The sequence below is a fragment of the Camelus dromedarius genome, chromosome 27 (genome assembly GCF_036321535.1).
Source record: "Camelus dromedarius isolate mCamDro1 chromosome 27, mCamDro1.pat, whole genome shotgun sequence".
Taxonomy (NCBI): Eukaryota; Metazoa; Chordata; class Mammalia; order Artiodactyla; family Camelidae; genus Camelus; species Camelus dromedarius.
Window position 1 is genome coordinate 22,829,760 of NC_087462.1, and position 19,788 is coordinate 22,849,547.

The 19,788-nt window shown below is 49.6% G+C and overlaps 2 protein-coding genes across 5 annotated transcripts in view; one reads left to right on the forward strand and one right to left on the reverse strand.

Moving 5' to 3' along the window:
- SIMC1 (SUMO interacting motifs containing 1) overlaps positions 1 to 2,917 on the forward strand; it is a 56,841-nt gene extending 53,924 nt beyond the window's left edge. Inside the window, exon 10 of the mRNA XM_031437832.2 lies at positions 1,582 to 2,917. Coding sequence (XP_031293692.2) covers positions 1,582 to 1,844 — 263 coding nt within the window. The 3' untranslated portion in view covers positions 1,845 to 2,917. The remainder of the gene's footprint in view (positions 1 to 1,581) is intronic.
- On the reverse strand, positions 2,529 to 15,696 carry KIAA1191 (KIAA1191 ortholog). 4 transcript variants are annotated; one of them, XM_031437833.2, is made up of 10 exons: positions 15,471 to 15,679; positions 14,172 to 14,284; positions 13,840 to 13,926; positions 11,804 to 12,016; positions 11,371 to 11,549; positions 8,463 to 8,589; positions 6,339 to 6,463; positions 4,401 to 4,507; positions 4,066 to 4,208; positions 2,529 to 3,957 (listed from the first exon to the last, which is right to left on the reverse strand). In XM_031437833.2, exons 5-10 carry the CDS (start codon positions 11,518 to 11,520, stop codon positions 3,749 to 3,751), a joined length of 861 nt encoding a protein of 286 aa, XP_031293693.1. In that variant the 5' UTR covers positions 11,521 to 11,549; positions 11,804 to 12,016; positions 13,840 to 13,926; positions 14,172 to 14,284; positions 15,471 to 15,679; the 3' UTR covers positions 2,529 to 3,748. The 4 variants fall into 4 exon arrangements, with proteins under 4 accessions (XP_031293693.1, XP_010990708.1, XP_010990709.1 ...); XM_010992406.2 differs by lacking the exon at positions 11,804 to 12,016 and having other exon boundaries at positions 15,471 to 15,696; XM_010992407.3 differs by lacking the exons at positions 11,804 to 12,016; positions 13,840 to 13,926.
- Between the last annotated feature and the right edge of the window lie 4,092 nt (positions 15,697 to 19,788).

Sequence of the window (19,788 nt, forward strand, 5' to 3'; positions counted from 1 at the left end):
ACTCAAGAAATCTTTCCTTGATGAAATAGCATCTCTTATGTCCCAGAATACCCTTTCTAGGTGTGCGGGTTTGAGCCAGGATTCAGTCAGATTGTACACCGGGCTTGGGTGTCACGCTCCTCTGTCTCCTGTCATTTGACATAGCTCCCAGGCCTTGTCTTTCATAATATGGACCCTTCTGAAGGGTCCAGACCAGTTATTTTGTAGAACGCCCCGTAACTGAGGTTGTCCCATTGCTTTCTCGTGCGCAGCAAGAACACCGAGCAGGTGAGGGTGCACAGCCCTGCCCTGCGCGGGGCGTCGGGAGGCGGTGGCGTCAGTTTGATTAAGTTTGATCATGTGGTTAAGGGAGTGTCCATCGGATTTCTCCGCTATTCTCGTTATTAGTAGGGAATCCAGAGGGTCAAACTGTGAGACTGAATGTCCCATTCAGCCTTTCACTCCATGGCTTTAGCGTTCATCGATGGTTGTTACCTGAATCGATTTAGTAGCTTGAAAAGCGGTCACTTTCTAGATACATTCCTTCTACATTTCTTAACTGGCCTTCTTCTGGAAGGACCTTTCCCTTTTCCCTGCGCCTTTTTATTTACTATGGATTTAGGGCTTTTTAAAATTCAATGCGTTATAATCCACTTTTGTCATTTTTTATGATCACGTCCAAAATGTGGCCAACAGGAACCCTCTTCAAGCTGACTTCTTTGACCTTTTGACGTGTTCCCATCAGGTTTTGAGCATTTCAATCCTCAATTTCTTGTCAGAGGTGTTCCAGGTGCGCCTTGTTATTTCTTTGCCATGGTCCTAGAATCAGCCTTTTCTCCAAAAAATGTCCAGTTCCTTGGTGGGAAGTGGGGAATAGTGTTTAGAAACCAAGATCTGGGTGCTAAGTATGCAGGTGGCCACTGGGACAGCAGTCAGCTATCATTGCTTCCAGGCCCTTTCTGACAGCAGAGCTGCGCATGTATTGTTTAAATGTAAGTTCATGCTGCTGCCTCAGTCTCCACTCCTACAGAATTCTCCCTCTCCTCTTCTATAAATGAACCTCTCTTCTCCCACAGTGAGAGCCCTCATTCTGAACAACACAAATATATTTATCCATCTGGTCTATCCTATGAGACATACAAAGTGGTTTCTTTTCAAAAGAATTACAATAAACCATATCACAACAAACTTAACCAAGTAAAGTTTAGTATTTCTTTGTAGTTCTTTACATACTTAGAACAAATCTCCCTGAAGATATTCAATATTCACATGAGTATTTTTCCAAGTGGTTACATCAATTTGAAATATAGTTTCATTATTTAATATAGGTTCATTGTTTAAATCAACAAAGGGAAAAAACTAAAATGAAATACAATTTTTTTTAAATATGTGTAACTTGAGGTCCAGAGAGAAACAAGAACAGAGGAGCTTTTGGAGATGGAGTTACCACGGGCACTAACACAGCGTTTGACTTGTGTCCTAGTAACCGGTCAGCAAGGCTTTGCCCAGACCCTGCCCACCAAAGCTGGACTTCATCTTTCCAGAGCCGTAAAGGCTAGGAAGCAGTTCAGAGCGGCTCAGCTGCCTTTTTCCCTCTTGCAGAGCACTTACGGAGCTCAGTGATCGACCGGAAAGACCTAATCATCAAAAGGATTAAGCCGAAGCCGCAGCAAGGAGACGACATCACGGTGGTGGATGTGGAGAAGCAGATCGAGGCCTTCCGCAGCCGCCTGGTCCAGACGCTGGGGGAGCCACTGGTGCCGCAGCTCCAAGACAAAGTGCACTTGCTGAAGCTCCTGCTCTTCTACGCCGCCGACCTGAACCCCGATGCGGAGCCCTCTCCAAAGCCCTGGAGCAGCCCCTGAGGGCCTGCCGAGCCCTGAGCACCAAGGATACCTCCTGAACTCCATCTCCAGCTGCTTGGAAATCCTCCAAGTACAGAAAGTAGTTCAAAATCGTACAGGACCAAACCTGTCTTATTTATCTATAGGCTGTAACAACTTTCTAACTCTTTAGTAAATATCTTTTTTTTTTGAATAATCCTATCCTAGCCTGTTCTCAGACGGCTTAAATATATAAGGTGTATATATTTTTTAATAAATTATTTATGTATACTTTTTTTGAAACAGGTAATACTATATGCACTATATGTTTAACATTTCCATTCAAGATGTGAAAAAAGAATCCCTGTGCTGAACAAATCCTGGACATCAGTGCTATGTCATTCACGGTACTGACAGCCTGTTTCAGAAGAGAAAGACACATTCGTCTCTCCCTAATGGAACAGAGGCATCCTACATCGGACCTGTTCTGTTGCTGAAGAATTTGACTTTGTGGCCAGTCTATTAAGATCTAATGTAATGACGGGGGGGTTAGAAACAAAAGGATTGTGTGTTACAAAAAAATCTGATGTTAAAAGGATACAATAAAAAGGCAATGGTTTTTGAAAATACCAAGCGTATCATGCTTAGGTCCCACCACTGCGAGGAGGCAGAATGGAGTCACGACTCTTAACAGGACAAAAAAAAAAAAAAACACTGCCAGCCGCCTTTGAGAAAGTAATAAGGATTTTTATTGTCAAAACAGGTAAGAGGTAACAAGCATAACAGAAGACACAAATAAATTAATTGTTCTGATCCTTTTAGACCCCAGGGCGTCTCAGTGGGAAGGTCAGCTCAGCTCCTTACCGTCCAAGGCCACAGACAGCAGGAGCCTGAGCCGGCGGCAGGACAGTGACTGGACATGTGCACAGCGAGGCGAAAGGAGGCGGCGGTCTCCCTGGCTCCTCTCCTCAGTAAGACACGTGTTTACAAGGTATGAGCTCATGTGGAGGGACATATAGAAAAATGTTTAATTCTTCCACCTCCCAGAAAAAAAAAAAAAAGTTTCAGGCCCTGAACAAGAAAATCGATACAAGGTGACATATAAGGTGACAGCAGTTACACGTGAACCTCAAGACTACACTCCAGCTGCAGCTGCCGCCTTCTTTAAGGAAGCTGAACGTCCGTTTGTCTACACCACACCAGCAGGCTGAATCTGCTCCCTTCAGAAGTTTTCAACCAATGGAGTTAAATTAATGTCACTTTAAAGTGCAACAAAGGGTCTGTCAGACTAGTGTTTGTTCTGTGACACATGAGAGAGAAGCATGCCCCCAACAGCGCCGGCCCGGGAGGCGCCACACACAGGAGGAAGTGGCTGCGGAACAAGCGATCCACTAGGCCAACCGAAAAGCCAGGAGACCCCGGCTTCCGCCCAGAGGAGCAGCTCCCTGCCAGGCCTGGCTCTTAACCGCACTCGGACCTCAGGCAGATCGGAGGGCCCCCACCTGACAAGGCTGGAGCACAGCCACGAGGGCCAGCGCTGGTCAGTGAGCACCTCTGCTCCGTGATCGGCCAGGGCTCACGTGGACGGCGGGAAAGGAATCAAAAAGCCTTGGTTCTAGAACAACACAAACGTTATCTACCTAGTCAGCAACGAGCCGAGTTCTTGTGCAGGGAAAGGGTACAAACAGGGCGTGAGGCCCCCCACACATCACTGCTGAGTTTACTGAGTCTCAATTAAAGCGACGCACAATGGCTTCTTCCACACAAGGACAAGATTTGCACTGATGTTTCTCAAAAACCAATTATGTCTCCAGCTCTAGCCTCAGTTTAAGAGATCTGGAAAAACAAAAACAAAAACAAGAAAACCTTTCCTATGTCAGAGCCAAGTTAAAGGGGAGCTGGGCACAGGGCACCCTCTGTCCAGAGTCCCCGGGACGGAAAGCGCTCTAAAAGCCAGTGGGTGTGAGAACATTCAAGTCGCGGGCTTTGAGGTCGTGGGTCCGCGGCAGCTGTCTCTTCCCGTCTGTCACCGGGATGTCCATCTTGGGCGGCCTGAATGTTGCTGGGTCCTCAGCCATGCGCGTGGCCTGCACGCGCATCAGCTCCACGGGAGAGGGCTTCTGGGCGCCTCGGTAGGCCTGGGTGGCAAAACCTCCTACAGAAGGGACGCACAGAGCAAGTGATTTCAAAATGCGGGGGGGCTCCCAGCACACACGGCACAGCGCCTGCCTCACCGCGTTCTTGTGTGAAGGGGCCGCCTTACCCGAATCAGACTTCTGGAGGGATCTTGGTCCAAAAAGGCTCCATTTATCTGCCGAGCTTCTCTCTCTATCCCCACTTCCAGAATCCATGGTGCTAAGACTGGGGCCAGGTAAGGCTGTGGAGGAACCGGAAGTGAACCAGCCTCTGCAAGAGAAAGAAGAAAACGGACGCTGGTGTATGTAGCCTTCTACACGTGCAGACTGGGAACTGTCAGCTCCCCCTTCTGGCTCAGAAGCCACAGGCTGATGTGGGCGCTGAGGGGCTGGGAGCAGCGGCTGGACGCGGTACCGGTGGTCCTTCGGCCCCGGGCTGCTCAGAGTCCCGGGAAGGGCTCACCTGGGCTTCTGCTTGGGGGAGGAGTGGGGGCTACTGCTGGGAGTGGACGGGGCTGAGGCCGGCTGCTTCTCCTCTCTTGTCATCTCTCCGCTCTGCAGCTTCAGCTTCTGTGCGGATGGGTGAGGGGAGAGACTTTTTAAAAAATCAGAGCAAATACACAACAGCTAAGTTTGCGTATAAACCACCCGGTTCACACAAACTTCAGGCAAAAGGAAAACAGTCATAGGTGGAGAAATTCTGGATTATAGGATAGATGTTCCTTTGATTTTGCCATACTAGATAGAATTCCATCTTTTAAAAAAACGCAGTCATTCTACAACACATCTCAAACGTCTCTGTGCCAAATAGCACACTAGAGCTTCTCCTGTTCCCACACTCACCCGGCCAGTCGCGGAGGAGCCAGAGCCCAAGCCACAGGCCTCCCGCCGCTGGCCCACCGTGGACGCCACCTGCCGCTCCCAGTCTCTCAGCGCCCAGGCTCAGGCGCGCTAATCCTCTCCGGCTAAACGCTTCCCTGTGCAACCTTCCCTCCCAGCGCCAGTCACTCTGTGTGCCCTCAGCTCCGCAAACAGACGTCTGGCTTCTCACTTCTCCCAGGTCAAGGCTCCCGCATGGCCTCCATGCTCCAGGCCCGACAAGCCAGTGCTTAGCCCGAGCTACATTTCAAACGAATGACTGCCTGGATTTTCTCAAACGCTCACCATGCCAAGTCACGTGCCCTGGCATTCACCATCCGCGGGTTCTACTCCTGTGGGCTGAGATGCAGACAACGGGCCAAATTCATTTCTGCCAGGATACAGGGTGAACTGTGCACCTGAAATTCTGACACACACCGATCCTGGAAAGTCCTCAGTGTCAGAGGCCGACAGCATCCCGCCGTGGATGCATCTGTCTTATCTGAGGGCTCGAGCTCGTCACCAACCCAGCCCTGACCAACCCGGGCAGAGGTGTTTAAGCTCAGCGTGCAAAAATCGTCTGGGACACTCCCTACAAGATGCAGCCGTCCACGATGTCCTCCAGCCCTGCCACGGGCCACTCACTCCACATGAGCGTGAGTTTCTTACAAGGTACAACACGAGCCTCCTTTGAGGCCCTCAGGAGCCAGGTCCTCCGACAGCTATGGAATGTGGGGGAAACCAACGGGCCAGCAGGAGACCTGAGTTCAGGTACTGCGACTGGTTAAATACATCACCCTGGACCTCAGTTTCTTCATTTATAAAACACAGAGAGTAGCATCTCCCTCAAAGAACGAGTATGAAGAGGAAGTGAACGCAAGTGGGTCATACGCCGGGAAACAGTATTAAGTATGAGCTGTATTCCCTGGAAAAGAGCCACATGGAACTATTTCACTCACACAACTGTCCGGGCATCGTTAACCTTACCAAAAAGTCTTCTTCACTCATTCCAAGTTTAGAAATGAAAGAGAAAAAAAAATTCCAATTACACATTCGCTTTTAATTTTTTTTTTAATTAAATGCAGGGCCTAACATTCCTTCCCAGCTAGCGTCACCCTTGTGCCAGAGCCTCCTCCCTCTCCCTCGGCGCCCATCACTCTAGTGCACAAAGTGGTCTGCAGCGGCGTCACTGGTCATAGCACGCGCGCTGCGCGCGCGCACACACACACACACACACACACACACACACACACACACGACACGTGTAACCCTGGAGTCTCATCTGATCCTCCGAACCAGAAGCAGGCGGCACAGATCCCCTCGCCGTGCAGACAGGGAAGGCTGAGAGCCCCGGGGCGGTCAGCGAGAGAGCACGACCGCAGGAGGGACTGAACCAGTTCAAACGCCTCGCTCAGTCCCCTTTCCACCACTCCCCACCACCCCAGCTAGCTAGCTGAGCTGGTAACTTCTAAATCCCAGCCACATCTCAAGCCATGAATGGTGAGGGTTTTGTTTTTTTAAAGTCCCTAAGAAACAAGCTTACGTGGAGTGCTTCTGCCACTCGAAGGTACTTGGTCTCCTCGGTGGTAAGGCCCTTGTGGGGTGTGTAGCCAGCATCTCTCAGCCCTGCCTGTTGCTCAAAACGGTGAATGCTCTCCTGGGTCTGTTCTGGGAACAGAGGAGATGACCATCATGCCCATCCCCCTGTCCCATCAAAACCGGGGGACATCAACACAGATGTCCACTGTTCTCCCCCGGAGACCACACTGGCCCCCCGAGAAGGAGGCTGCTCCCAGACAGGCCTCGTAGCAGAGATTCTGGACCTCCCACAAAGCTTCCCTGAGCAGAAAGAAGCCTTCGCACACAGCAAGCTAAAGAACAGCTCACCCCTAAAGGGGCAGCCGGATAACCTCCAGGGAAACACTCGTTCGCTTCCTCTCCTCGGTACCCTGTGGCATTTTCTTTGTATTTAGAAATGCAACATGAAGAAGGCAGCTGACATTCAGAAACAGTGCAAGTTCTCCAAATATAAACTTTCCTCTGAGAGACCACCCTCATTAAGACCTTCCACCAAAGAGAAAGGGGCCACATTGAGGCTGGATGGCACCGAGGTACCAATTAGATCCAAACCAGAAAGAATGTGCCTTGAACGAGCCAAAGTTTACTGATCCACCACTTCCCGTGTGTGAAACTGCCCGTGACGGGGCTGGCGCAGCAGGCAAACCGGGCTGAGGCCGGGTCGGTCTGACCTATTATTTCATAATCAGTTGTCAGTTGCACCTTGGAACGACTGACAGCGGGGTTTCTGAGTCTTACACACACGACACACCCCTGTGGACAGGACTGTGGCAGCTGTGGACCAAAAGTCCAGACGCCGGATGTCCTTTATGACTTAGTCATTCCTCTTCTAAGGAACCATTTTACTTCCATCAGAAATAGAAGCAAAAGGGAAAAAGAAAACAAACCACTAAATGTATAAAGACGTTTCTTGCCAGGTAGTCACCTGAAAATTTTAAAAGCAGGAAAGGATTTAATGAATACGGTATGCCAATCCTGGGGTTTTAAATGCAGCTTTTTTTTTTTTAAGACTATAGCAACATCAAAAGTTCACGGCAGTATTAACTGAAAAAAACAGAATGGTTTGTCTATTATATCTGCAATTATATAAAAATATGCATATACGTGGAACTGACTAAGCCAAGTAAGCATCTGAGTGACAGCAGTAGCTACCGGGGTGTTACAACATTCTACGCTGTTGGAAAACTGTTTTCAATAAAGAAGTTATACCTGCACTAAAAGAACAATGACTACACCCCCTAACGTGGCCAGAACACATGCCCAGCTTGCAACAGGCAAGTAGTAGTTGCTGATTCAAATAGTGCGCTTATGTGTGAATAAGAAAGAGTCCAAGTAAGCATTTGGACTTTAGTTTCTCGGGTAAACTCCCCAGGAATCGCCCAAGACAAACTGCTGCCCTCCCAGAGCAGATGAACAAGGGCTCCCCATGCCCTGGCAGGGGCTGCTGCCCACGAGCAGAGCTGTGCATCTAAGGACTGTTCACGTCCCCCAGCAGAACCAACAAGTTTGGTTTAGTTGTTATAAGGCTTTAAAAAAAAAAAATGCAAGCTCTCTTGTTTCCAGTCTTATCAGGACCACAAATCACATATTCTCAAGACTAAAGATGCTGGAGGCACCAAACTTGCCTCAAGGTCCAGGAAGAGGAACAACTTTGAGCCATTTAATTAAAAAAACAAAAATCAGTGCAGGGCAGGTGGGAGATGCCTCAGAGCGTTGCCTTCTCCAGCAGCACTTGCGACAGCAGCCCGCAGCAGCTCCCGGCCGCTGGGGCCATCCTCCCCTCCACCGCCAGCCAGCTCCCCCACCTCGTGGAGGGGAAGCAGTCTCCACAGTTCCGTCACTTGCTAAGGCCACATGATGGACGTGGGAAAATGAGACTGTCAACAAAGCAGCGGGAGTGCGCCTAAATCAACTCAGACGCTTAACGCTGGGCAGATTTTCCACCTAAATGCAGCCTCAACACTGGTGACCCAGAGCCAGACTGACCTCTGCCAGGCACGGTTAGGACACGCTAGGGCAGGCGTCTTGGCAGAAGCCCCCGCAGCTGGGCTGCCCCGGCTTCACTGCCGTGAGGGTGCAGAGCGCTTACTTGTGATCAGAGAGCTCATGATGACACGGGTAGCTCTAGCCTTCACCACGGGGACCTTGTCCGTGCTGTCGGTGGCCGATGGCTGGGGCACAGCAAGGGAGGAGACGCTGGCCTCTCCTTCCTCCACCTGTTCAAGAGGGGTAAGGAGGCACTTGAGCAGGGCCAGGGAGTCACACACTCAGCTCACTCCTTTGGGAGTGCTCAGATACACGGGGGGCTGGTCATCTTCACCTGGTCAGATACGTACTATCCACAGTGACCACCAGTAAGACATTACATGAACAGCCTGTGTTTATAAAAGTGGGAGAGACAGAATCTGAAGCTCTGAGGTCTATTATCTTCCCAGACTGTGTCCAATATACTGCACTGCTGTGCCTCCAAGAATTCAGAAGACCCACTGCTAAGCACCGCCTGTGTACCAGGCACAAGGCATGCTTCTCCTTAACTAATCACTGCATTCCCGAGGCGCTTCTCAAACTTGGCCGAGCACCAGAACCCCCTGGAGGGCTCCTCAGACAGACCACTGGACCCCAACCCAGGACCGAGTCCCTAGGCCTGGGGCGGGGCTCAAGGATCTGTTTCTAACGACTTCCCATGAGGTGCTGATGCCGCTAAGACCACGCTTTGAGGCCCACTGCTCTAAAGGTTCAAGGAATGGTCTTTTAAAACAAACCCCCAAGTCTCCGTAGCTCCTCATTTTAACATGGGCCAGCTGGAGCAGGCCACCTTCTGAAATCTAAAAACAGGGACACCCATGCTCAGGACTAAGCGAGAGCAGAGAACGGGCTTGATTCTCCGTTCTCTGCTTCTCCAAAGGAACTGAGAGGAAAAGATGGCAGAAAGGAGGGGAGCAGAAGGAAGTACTGAGAAGCTGTGTCCCTGCTTCAAGACAGGATTTAAACTTCTCAGCTCACTGGACTAAAAAGCTGGGCCTGTGCTTCCTCCCTGGGGACGCGGCTGCCGGTTGGGATGGGGCGCGCCGGGACCAGCGGAAGAACGCGTGCGGTGGCTCCAGCTGAGCTCTGCACAGACAGCAGTTGTTCCAAACCGTCAGCTGTCCCCGCCGGGGCGCAGCAGAGAACCGGAAGCCTCTCCTCTGCCCAGCGAAGCACGCAGCAGCCTTTGTGAGTGCAAACGGAGAGCGGCTCTTCGAAGCCCTCTCAGGAGCCTGCCTGATTTTTGGCTCCAGTCCCCTGAGCCTGCTGCTTTGGCGCCACAGGCAGGCTGCCAGGGTCCCCTTCTCCTGGAACTGCCAGTACTTTTCACACAAAATGTTTCCACCTCCACAGCTGACTGGGTTGGGTTTCAGTAGATAAGGGATACAGGGATATAGGGAATTTACCCCGGAGCTGGAGGGGACGCTTTCATAGAAAGGAGCGCCCTGTTCTGAGAGCTTGGGGTTGGGGATGGGGGGAGGGGGCTACTCATTAGAAGGGAAAGATCAAACACGCTCTTCCGAGTGAAAGTTAGGCTGGGAGCCAGGAGTCACAGCATCGGCTCCACATTTCTATGTGCAAAGCCTTCTGGTCCTCCCTAATCCCCACAACACCTCCAGGACAGAAAGCATTCTCATCTCTCAGATGGAGACACTGCGGCGCAGGGGTGAGGCTGTGTGCCCAGGGTCACTGCCAGCACACACGCTGCTCGGGGACTCACACCCAGGTCTGCCTAAGCAGGTGCTTACTGGTACTTGCTGTCAGGACCTGAGCTGTCACAAAGCTCAAAGTGAAGCCAAACTGTAGCTACAGGTTAAAAGGATTCATCTGAACTGGGCGGGCCTGGCTGATTCAGGCAACAGTACCCGCTTTCTTGCACTCTGGGTGGCTGGAGGGTCAGAGGCAAGACAGACACAGCCCCTGCCGTCAGGAAGCGCAGGCTTCGGTAACAGCCTGCAACAAGCGTGTAAGAACCCACGAAGCCCAACTTGCACAGAAGGGTGGTGAGAGCAGATCGGGGCGTGAGGAGGGATGTGCGTGGGTCAGGAAGGGCCTGAGGGAGGAGGTGGTGTGGAAGGGCATCTGAGGCAGGAGGAACAGCACGAGAAAAGGCAGAGCACGAGTTCAGGAACGGCCAATTCCCCCCCTAATCATTTAGCGGGCATTTTTTTGGAACCCACTTTCTGCCAAGTCCTCTGCTAGAGACCAGATGGAGTACAAACTCAGGCATGGCCCTGCCCTGAGGAAGCTGGTGGGGGCCGAGGAAGTAGCGGGGATTATGAGAGGGGTCTGCTGTACACTGGAGAGCTCTAAAGGAGAGGTGACAGTCTTACTGGGAGGACGGAGGACAATCTTGACAGAGATGTTTGAGCTGAGACTTAAGACACCATCTGTCAGGCAGATGGAGGAAGAGGACAAGATGGGGACTGTAAACATTCCAGGCGCTCAGAGCAGTGAGAAGCAAAGACTCGGAGGCATCAAATACCCTATTAAGTACAAGAAATCTTAGGTAACCTCCACGGGTGGATCATGGTGTTGGAGGGACAGGACCAGGCTCATGCAGAGCCAGACTAAGGAGCTTGGATTTAATGCTGTGGAAATGGGGAAGGGAGTGGGGGGTGTAGAGGGGATGGGGGGGTGTCTCAAGCAGAAGATACGCCATTCTAGTTTTAATGTTTTTTTTTAACTTCTTCCCCCAATAGAGGTACTGAGGATTGAACCCAGGAACTTGTGCACGCCAAGCATGCACTCTACCACTGAGCGGTACCCCCACCCACCATGGCCATTCTAGTTTTGATTTAAAAAGGAAAAAAAAGGCCCACCGACTCCAGCTGAGGCACAGAAAACATACTGGGATTGGTGGCTGCCCAATTCTAAATTCTATGGGTGCCAGGAGCTGCTGACAGCTGCGGAGCAGAGGAAGCAGAACGGAAGGGCCGGGCTTGCCAGCAGCGGTTGGCGGGGACAGATACCTCGGCAAGGTGCTGATACTTGCGCTCTGGAATCACCGGCTTCCAGGGGATGCTGCCCATGTCCGATGGAGGAGGAGTCATGGGCGCAGGGTCCTCAAGGGCATCATCATAGCTGAATGCCCGGCGGTACATCCCGATGGGCAGGGACATCTTGCCTAGAGGCCCACTAGGCTCAAGAGCTAAGAACAGAGACACCTGTCAGGATGGGCATCCGCAGCTTTAAGCTAACCTGTAGGCAGGAAAGGTCAGGAACACTCTTGTTCTGGGTGGGACACAGCGAGAACAGCCCGTTCTGGAAGAGCTAATCCAGCCAAGGAAAAGGAATGGCACGAGTCCCTTCCTCTCTGCCTGGCACTTTGGACCCTCCACTTACCCCACAGCAGCCCTAACCCATTTCTATGGACCAGGGAGCCAAAGCTCAATTTAAGTTTACCTGAGCAGGTCACACAACTTCACCGTGCAGCGAGGGGCCGAAGCCCAAACCTATCTGACTTCAGGGCTTGTGTTCTTTGTGTCCTGGAAGCTGCCCCTGTGGCAGTGCCCAGACTCTCAGCTCAGGCAGCACTGAGGATATGAAATCTTGTTCCCATTTCATAGATGAGGAAATGGAGGCCAGCGGTGGCAAATCCTGTCTTTCCCACCTCCCCTAAGAACACGAGACCACTGTTACCAGAAATCTTTAAAACAATATGCTGTTCAGCACTCTCACTAGCTTTGAGTGATCTGTGTGACCTAAACAGCACAGCCAATTTCCATCACAGAAAACTGCTGACAAGCACCCTCACCCTCGGATCCCTTCCCGTCCACTGGAACTGACCGGCCCAACACCCGCTGTGACGCAGGCGCCCCACCTCAAGGGCACGCTGGGCTCTGCCAGACCAGGGAGCAAAGCTCATTTTGTTTGTTTGCTGTTCCTTTCATAGCAGAACTAATGTCCATATCATGCCTTCAGGGTGACATTTTCCTGTCACTAAAATTAAATAATCATGCTCCCCAAGACATTAACTGACGTGGCGGGCAGTAAATCTAAAACCAGGAAAGACACTTCATTTAAACAGCAAGGGGACCCAGCAGCTACCATTATTATTATGATTAATATTAACAACAATAACAAATTCATAGAATCAGAAAGGATTAGTGGTTGCCAGGAGCTGGGGGGGGGTGGGGAGGGACCCTGGGGGATGAGGAGTAACTAGTAATAGGATAAGGTGTTCTTTTTGGTGTAAGGAAGATGTTCTGGAATTAGACAGTGGTTTGTGAATATACTAATCACTAAACTGTTGATTTCAACTGGGTGAATTTTACTATCCATGAATTATCTCAAACACATAAGCAAATAATAATTACCACATACCCTTCCCTGCCAGGCACTTACACCCCTCATCTTACCTAACCCTCATTAAGCAGGTATTTTTTCCATTTTCCAGCTCAGGCAACTGAGGCACAGATCTTAAGCAACACCCAGCCAGCCCGTGTGCAGTGCTGGAACACAGATCTAAGCCAGCGCTCAGGCACTCACACTCCACACCACAGGCACTAACCTAACACGTGCAACCCTACGGCCAGGATGGTTACAGGGACTTCATGGTAATCAAGAGGACAAGGAAAGACAAACTAAAACACACGCTGATGAAGTTAGAGACCAGACACATATCCAGGCTAGGAGACGGGGGGGGGGGGGGGGGCCTCCTATTACGACACTGAATTTGGGAGCAATTTCAAAAACATAAAGATCCCTGCCAACAGTCAGCCCAACAGCCTTCCAAAAAATAATAATAAAGTTGCTAGTATTTACCAGAAAATACACTCCTACAAATAGAGACCAAAAACAATGGGGGACAGTAATGCACATTCATTTAATTTTTAACTCTCATTTTCATGTATTTTATGTTTTTGATCTTTACAGCAACACTCAGAGACAGGGATTATCAACTACACTTTACTGAGAACCAAAAATTGGATGATTCAGATTTTTTAAATCACCAGCCCTTCCCACTAAAACAGTCCAACAAGGGGTCGATGATTTCACTAACCCGGAAATTACTACTTTCTACAGACCCTGGGCACACTCAAGCTGCAGTGCGCATATGACTGTCAATCTGCCTTGAATCAGGCTAATGCTTTTTTGGCCAGACTTTCATACCTCCTGCCCTCGCACCTCCTCCCCACTAAAAAGCAGGTGAGTTTAATCATTCTGGTACATACTACAAGAACTATGCAACTTATTCTGAATTTTCCTTTGAGACCGTAGGGAAGTAAAAAATTTGTCACACCTTTAAGTGGAATGACTGTTCTCTTTCCAGGAAACCTGGCTAGGTGGTTAATAAGATAATATTTAAATCTATTAAGTCTAAATACTCTCCTGGTGGCAGAGAGTAACCATTAATACATGGTGCAGAAAAAGTGGTTTCTGTCTAGCTTAAAATGCTAAGGGCAAAACATAACTTTACCAAAAAGAATTAAGTTTACCAGGTACTTCTGGTTGTCTCGAAGCCATTGTAAGACCGCAATCCAGGTGCTTTTTCTATACAGAATTCGGAGCTGAGTCCCTGCCACCTAATAAAAATAACAAAGGCCGTTTTCTTACAGTGAACACCAAAGAATAGCTCCAGTGCTGTTCTTTTGACAGGCACACACAGTTTTATGGCTTGTATACAAGGTTGAACACACATAAAAGAGCCAATGGGTGACAAATATGCCGGAGGGGGGGAAAAAAGGATAAATTCAAAGGTCTCACTGCACCAGTCACTTAACATCATGATATGACAAAGACACTCTACACAGTGAAAAGGTCATCTTACCAGGGTGAAATGATGTGACGATTAGGCTGACAGACAGATATTAACGAGGAACACTGTCCAGCTGCTGCAAATTAGCAAAGCTGCTCCGGAAGAATCCATCCATTCCAGAAGTTCTAAGAACAACAAACAATCAGCATTGCAACCGCCCTTCAGAGTCTGCCAAACTCCTTCCTGTACTTTCATGTATTTCTCCTAACAACCTTGTGAGAGGGACCATACTCATTTCGCTTTTTTTACCCGTGACCCACGGTAAGGGGCTAGGTACCACAATGGGTAAATTCTTTCCTTGCTTCTATCAATGACTGATACTTTTTAGGGTTTGTTTGGGGTGTTTTTTTTCAGAGGGTAGTAGGGAGGAATTAGGTTTATTTATGTATGTATTTATTTAATGGAGGTACTGGGGATTGAACCCAGGACCTCCTGCATGCTAAGAACGCGCTCTACCACCGAGCTATACCCTCCCCCCATAAGGGTTTTATACAACACTTATCTTGCATTTTAACCCTTGCAGCAACCCTGCAAAGCAGGCACTGTTTAGCCTCAATTTAAAGAAAAGGAAACTAAAAAGCAGAAGTGATTTGTCCAAGGTCACAGATAAGTGGCCCATCTGTAAGGCCCCCATTTTACAGGGGAATCCAAACAAAGCCATCAGAAAGCCAAGTTACTTGTTTTTCAACCTGCTACACCGCCACCTCTATCCTGATGGAGCTCAGAAAGCCAACTCGTTAGTTCTTTACAGCATCCCAGAAACCAAAGTTCCGCCACCCGCCAGGTCCACGGAGCTTTCGGACCCAGACACATCCCCTTCCAGTTCCCAAAGCCCGCCCCCGCCCGCCCCCGCCGAGCTCTGACTTCTCCTTCACAAGACACAGGACAATGCCACCGGGATGCGAAAGGCCAGGGCTGACTCAACCGCCTCTCCCACCCGGCGAGCCTGAGAAGAACTAAGGAGATTAGGACCGGGGCCTAGCACAAGCCAAATGTTCCCCGAGGGCAGGGCAAGTAGGAGGCTTGCGAGGTGAGGGTGAGGAGTGGGGGTCCGGGCCTAGGCCGGTCTGGGGAAGCAGAAGCGCGGCCCGGTGCCAGGGCTGCAGAGGCATCATGAGAGAGAAACCCCACGGGGGTGCCGAGAAAACGGGGTGAGAGAGGCAAAGTGCGGTCCGACCAAGATCCGAGCCTAGGTAACAGGAGAGGAGAGAGACCGCGAGAGGCACCGAGAGACCCCGGGGCCAGGCCTTGGTGCAGCTGCCAGCGGCACGCCCTCCATCAGCCTCGGCCCGGCCGGGCCCATTTGGTTACCTGTTCTTCCGCCGCCGCGGAGCTGCCTGCAGCCCGAGCTCCGGCACTAAAGATGCTCCGAGGACCCACGTCTCTCAAGAGGCTGTGGCGTAAACAAGACCCAAGCCATGGTGTGAGCGGCGCTGTGCCCGTGGCGACACAGTAGGCCCCGAGCACCGAACAGGGAGCAAAGCTGCCGGCGCGCAAAGCTGCCGGAGCCGCCGGCAGCTTTCCTGATAAAGCCTCTCGAGGCCGCGTCATTTCACGCGAGACTTGGCCGGGGTTGGAGTAGAGGACTCTTGGGACATGCTGGGAGTTGTAGTCCACGATCGGGAAAGCCCCAGGATGTTCGCTGCGCTGCGGGGTGGTAGGGTCACAGATCCGTGGGTGGAACCTGCCAGCTCCAGGAGGAAAAGCCACCCTTTACCAGCGCTCTGTGCGTGGGTCCGTGACAGGCTGAGGGCAGATGGAGATGGCATAGCAAAGTGACACCCTCAAACCCGTTCACAGAGGGGAAGTTGAGGTTTGAAGAGATGAGAAGTCACTCTGTTAATAAACAGTGAAAGTGGGTGGGTATAGCTCAGTGTAGAGCACATGCACGAGGTCGTGGGTATAAAAAAAGGAAAAAAGAAAAATCTTTTTTGAAAAATAAGCGGTAACGTGAGCAGGAACCCTCTTCCAGGAACAGCTGAGTTAGGCAGGCTTCATACTAGTAGCAGAACCAAAAAGGGGAGCAAGCCGCACCTGCCTCCCCTAGGTAAGGTGATCCTAATACCATTTACCTTCTACACTAAGGGAAGTGACACTTGGAGAGGTGCCAGCTCAAATGTCACATCCTGAAGGAAGCCTTCTTTTTTCCTTAAAGAGTTTACAAAGATGACAAAGCAACAAAGTTGAAGAAGCAAACGAAGTTGAAAAAAAATCTACCCACATTTCTACCCCAAGTTCAAAGCTTGCCATCAATGTTCATCTTAGGAGGGCTATACGGGCTGGGGGCTGTGACTTTCAGATTTCAGCATTTGACTGTTGGCCAGACCTACTGGCAGGACTGACAGAGGCTTACTTCATGCCCCTTTAAACTTGAGTGCTATCACCAGACCACCTTGCTTGAGGGCACCATTAATTAGTCTTTTATAAAGCCCATGATAAGCTTATAAATGGCACAGTTACATTGCAGTGCGATTTTTTTTCCTGTCAAGTGTTACTTTGTAAATTGGGAATTTTTAAAATATGCCATAATTTTTACCCCTGTGGAAGCAAAGCTGACACCTTGCCCTCCATCATCACAAGGACGGCACGCACATCACATCTCAGTCCACAGGGGAGGAAACAGCACTTTGCACCCTTATATAAATCATTAAGAAAGGATCACTTTGTTTCATTCTTATCCCCAAATTAAAAATTTTAATTTCATTAATAGATATTAATGATTGATAATTTTATCAGTGGAAATTAATGAATAGATACTAATTTCATTGGTAGAAGTTAATGAAAACTGAAGCCTTTCCTGGAAGTTACTGACTCTGGCTAAGACAACTTTATCCCTGACTTCCATCGTACTGATGTCTGAAGCTGTGGCTATGTCTGTGAAACTGAAACACCCTAAAATCCAACTGAAGACACATGTGAGAGACTTCAGAGCCAAACTCTTGAGTTTCACTTCTTTTTCAGAAGAAAGGTCTGATACAATGAGTGGACCTAGTTTCCAACAACTGTAAAGGAGGATCCTGGATATTTAAAGCCTGGTTTTGCAATCACACAGAACTGGTTCAAACCTCAGCTGCATCATTCATTCACTATCTTATTTTGGGGAAGTCACTTCCTCTCCCCAGGCTTCAGTTTTCTCTTTTCTGAGGCGGAGATAAGCTGACAAGTCAGCAGATAGCCCAAGCCAGCCCCAGGCAGCCGGACACCTGAGAGTCACAGGGAAGCTGGCAGATCTGAGAAACTAGCCCGGCAGCTACCAGAAGAGGACTGGGCTAGGCTGTGGACAACGGCAGCCCAGAGCAGAAGACAGAGCCCCATCAGAGTTTTCAGATAGATGTACCCTTTCTTCTTCCCCACCTTGCCCAGGACAGAACCTGGTCAGCCCTATAGCTGTGGCTACACCATGACTGCAGATTGAGAAGGCATTGGCTAGGTGGGGGTGGTTAGAGCCTGAGTGGTGGGGCAGAGGGGGCGTTGGTCAAAAACAACTACAGGGCAGTGAACTGGCCTGTACCTTAGCAGCCTCTCTTCCACTACCTCTCTTCCCTTTCCCAAGACCCTGGGCACTAGGTTATGAAAACCATGGGTGGCAGCTTCTTGTAAGAGTCTCACCTGGGCAGAGAGAGGTACAGGGAAGTTCTCCAGGGATGCAGGAGTCTGCTCAGGACAGTACCAGAGAGTCTCCTTCCCAACCCAGCAGGGAAAGTTCAATCTACACTTGGGCTTTGCCCCCCTCCCCTAGGCACTCAGTCCTCGCCTCAAAGAAACAGGAGCTCCCAGGGTAGGTAAGAGACAGTGGAAGGACACACCCAAAGGAAAGACAACATACAGGGTGACCGTATCCAGACACAGCAGAGTTAACGGACGAGGCAGGACAGGAAATGAAAATACACATTTTAAGTATCACTCTAAAAAGGAAAAGAGAGGATTTGGGAAATATGAAGGAGGGACAAAAAGTCATACAGAAGAACTATACAGCCAGATATGAAAAATGTCATACATGAAATAAAGACCTCAGAGGATGGGGTTAATAACAGAGTGGATATAGCCAAAGTCCAAGTAAGCAAGTATGAAGATCGGGTTGAGAAAATTCAAAAAGCATGAAAAAGGTATAGAAATTTTTTTACATGGTACCCCAGTACACACACACACACACACACACTTAAAATTTCTTAAAAGGATGTTATTTTCCACTCTGTTCTTTTCTATTCTATTTCATTATATATATACATATATATATTCTATTTCATTACATATATATTTGCTATCTAATAAATTGATTTCATAATTCACTAATGGTCTTGAAACACAGGACTGGAGTCACACTGTTAGGCTCTCTCGCTGAGCCTCACTCACTTCTCCCCAGAGAAGTAATTTCTTTGAATTGGGAGTTTGGGAGAAGGCGGTAGGCATGCTCAGCACAGCTGCTTCTGGGCTCTTCCCCTGCCCTGCCCATCTGCAGAGACGATGCTCTTCGACTGCTGGAGAGGAGCCTAACCCTGTAAGGTCAGCAGGTTCCTAGACAGTTTCTGTTCTCACTTCAGTACCTACCCCTGTTTGGTGCTTATGCTAAACTGGTTATTAATATTCTTAAGACCACTCACTCCTGCCCTTGCTTGATGTGTTGTGTCACTGATATGGGGGGCAGTTCATCTGTTTCAGGGGAAAGTACTAGCAAGTCTATTTAAGCATTCCTTATTAACCTGCTGTTATGGACTGAATGGTTGTATCCCCCTAAAATACATATGTTGAAGCCCTAACCCCCAATGTGATAGTATTTGGAAGTAACTAAATTTAGTTGAGGTCAAGAGGGTGGGGTCCCATCATGGGATTAATGTCTACGTAAGAAGAGGAAGAGAGAGCAGAGCTGACTCTCTCTGTCATGTGAGGACACAGTAAGAAAAGTGGCTGCCTGTGAGCCAAGAAGGGAGCCCTACCAGGGAAATGAATCAGCTGAGACCTTGATCTTGGACTTCCTAACCTCTAGAACTGTGAGAAATAAATTCCTGTTGTTTTTCACCCAGTCTGTGTCCTTTGTTATGACAGCCCAAGACTAAGGCATCTGTTAAGATTTAACACTGTTAAATGGTGCCAGGAGATCAAGCAAGATAAGAATAAGATGCTACCAAGGGATTTACCAACAAGGTGTTTGTTAGAGACCCTGGTGAGAACAGTTTCTATCCGTGGGTGGAGGGAGGAATAGGAAATGCACATTATCTGGAGGTGGGGCTGAAATGGAAAGGAGAGGTAGTAACCAGAAGCAGAAGAAATAGGAGAAATCTGCGCATAGCTGTGGGTGACTAGAAAAAAGTCCAGAGTCCACCCCCAACCCCACTCTGTATGACATGGGGTGGCTTACAATAAAAATACACCCCTTCACACCGCAGCCCCTCTTGGGGTCCTCTTAAGTACCTCAGCCTTTCCCCTGCTTACCCTCCTTGTGCAACACCTGGAAAAGCTGGCAGTCACTGGGGGTCACGGAGGACAAGGTAGTCAGGTCTGAACACTGACTCCTGGGCCTGCCAGCTTCATCCGGACGCCAAAAGACTCCACGAGAGCAGAACCCCTGGGGGCCAAGCAGCAGCCAAAGGAGGGTAGCGAGTACTAAAAGTCAGAGACCGTGGATTTCAGT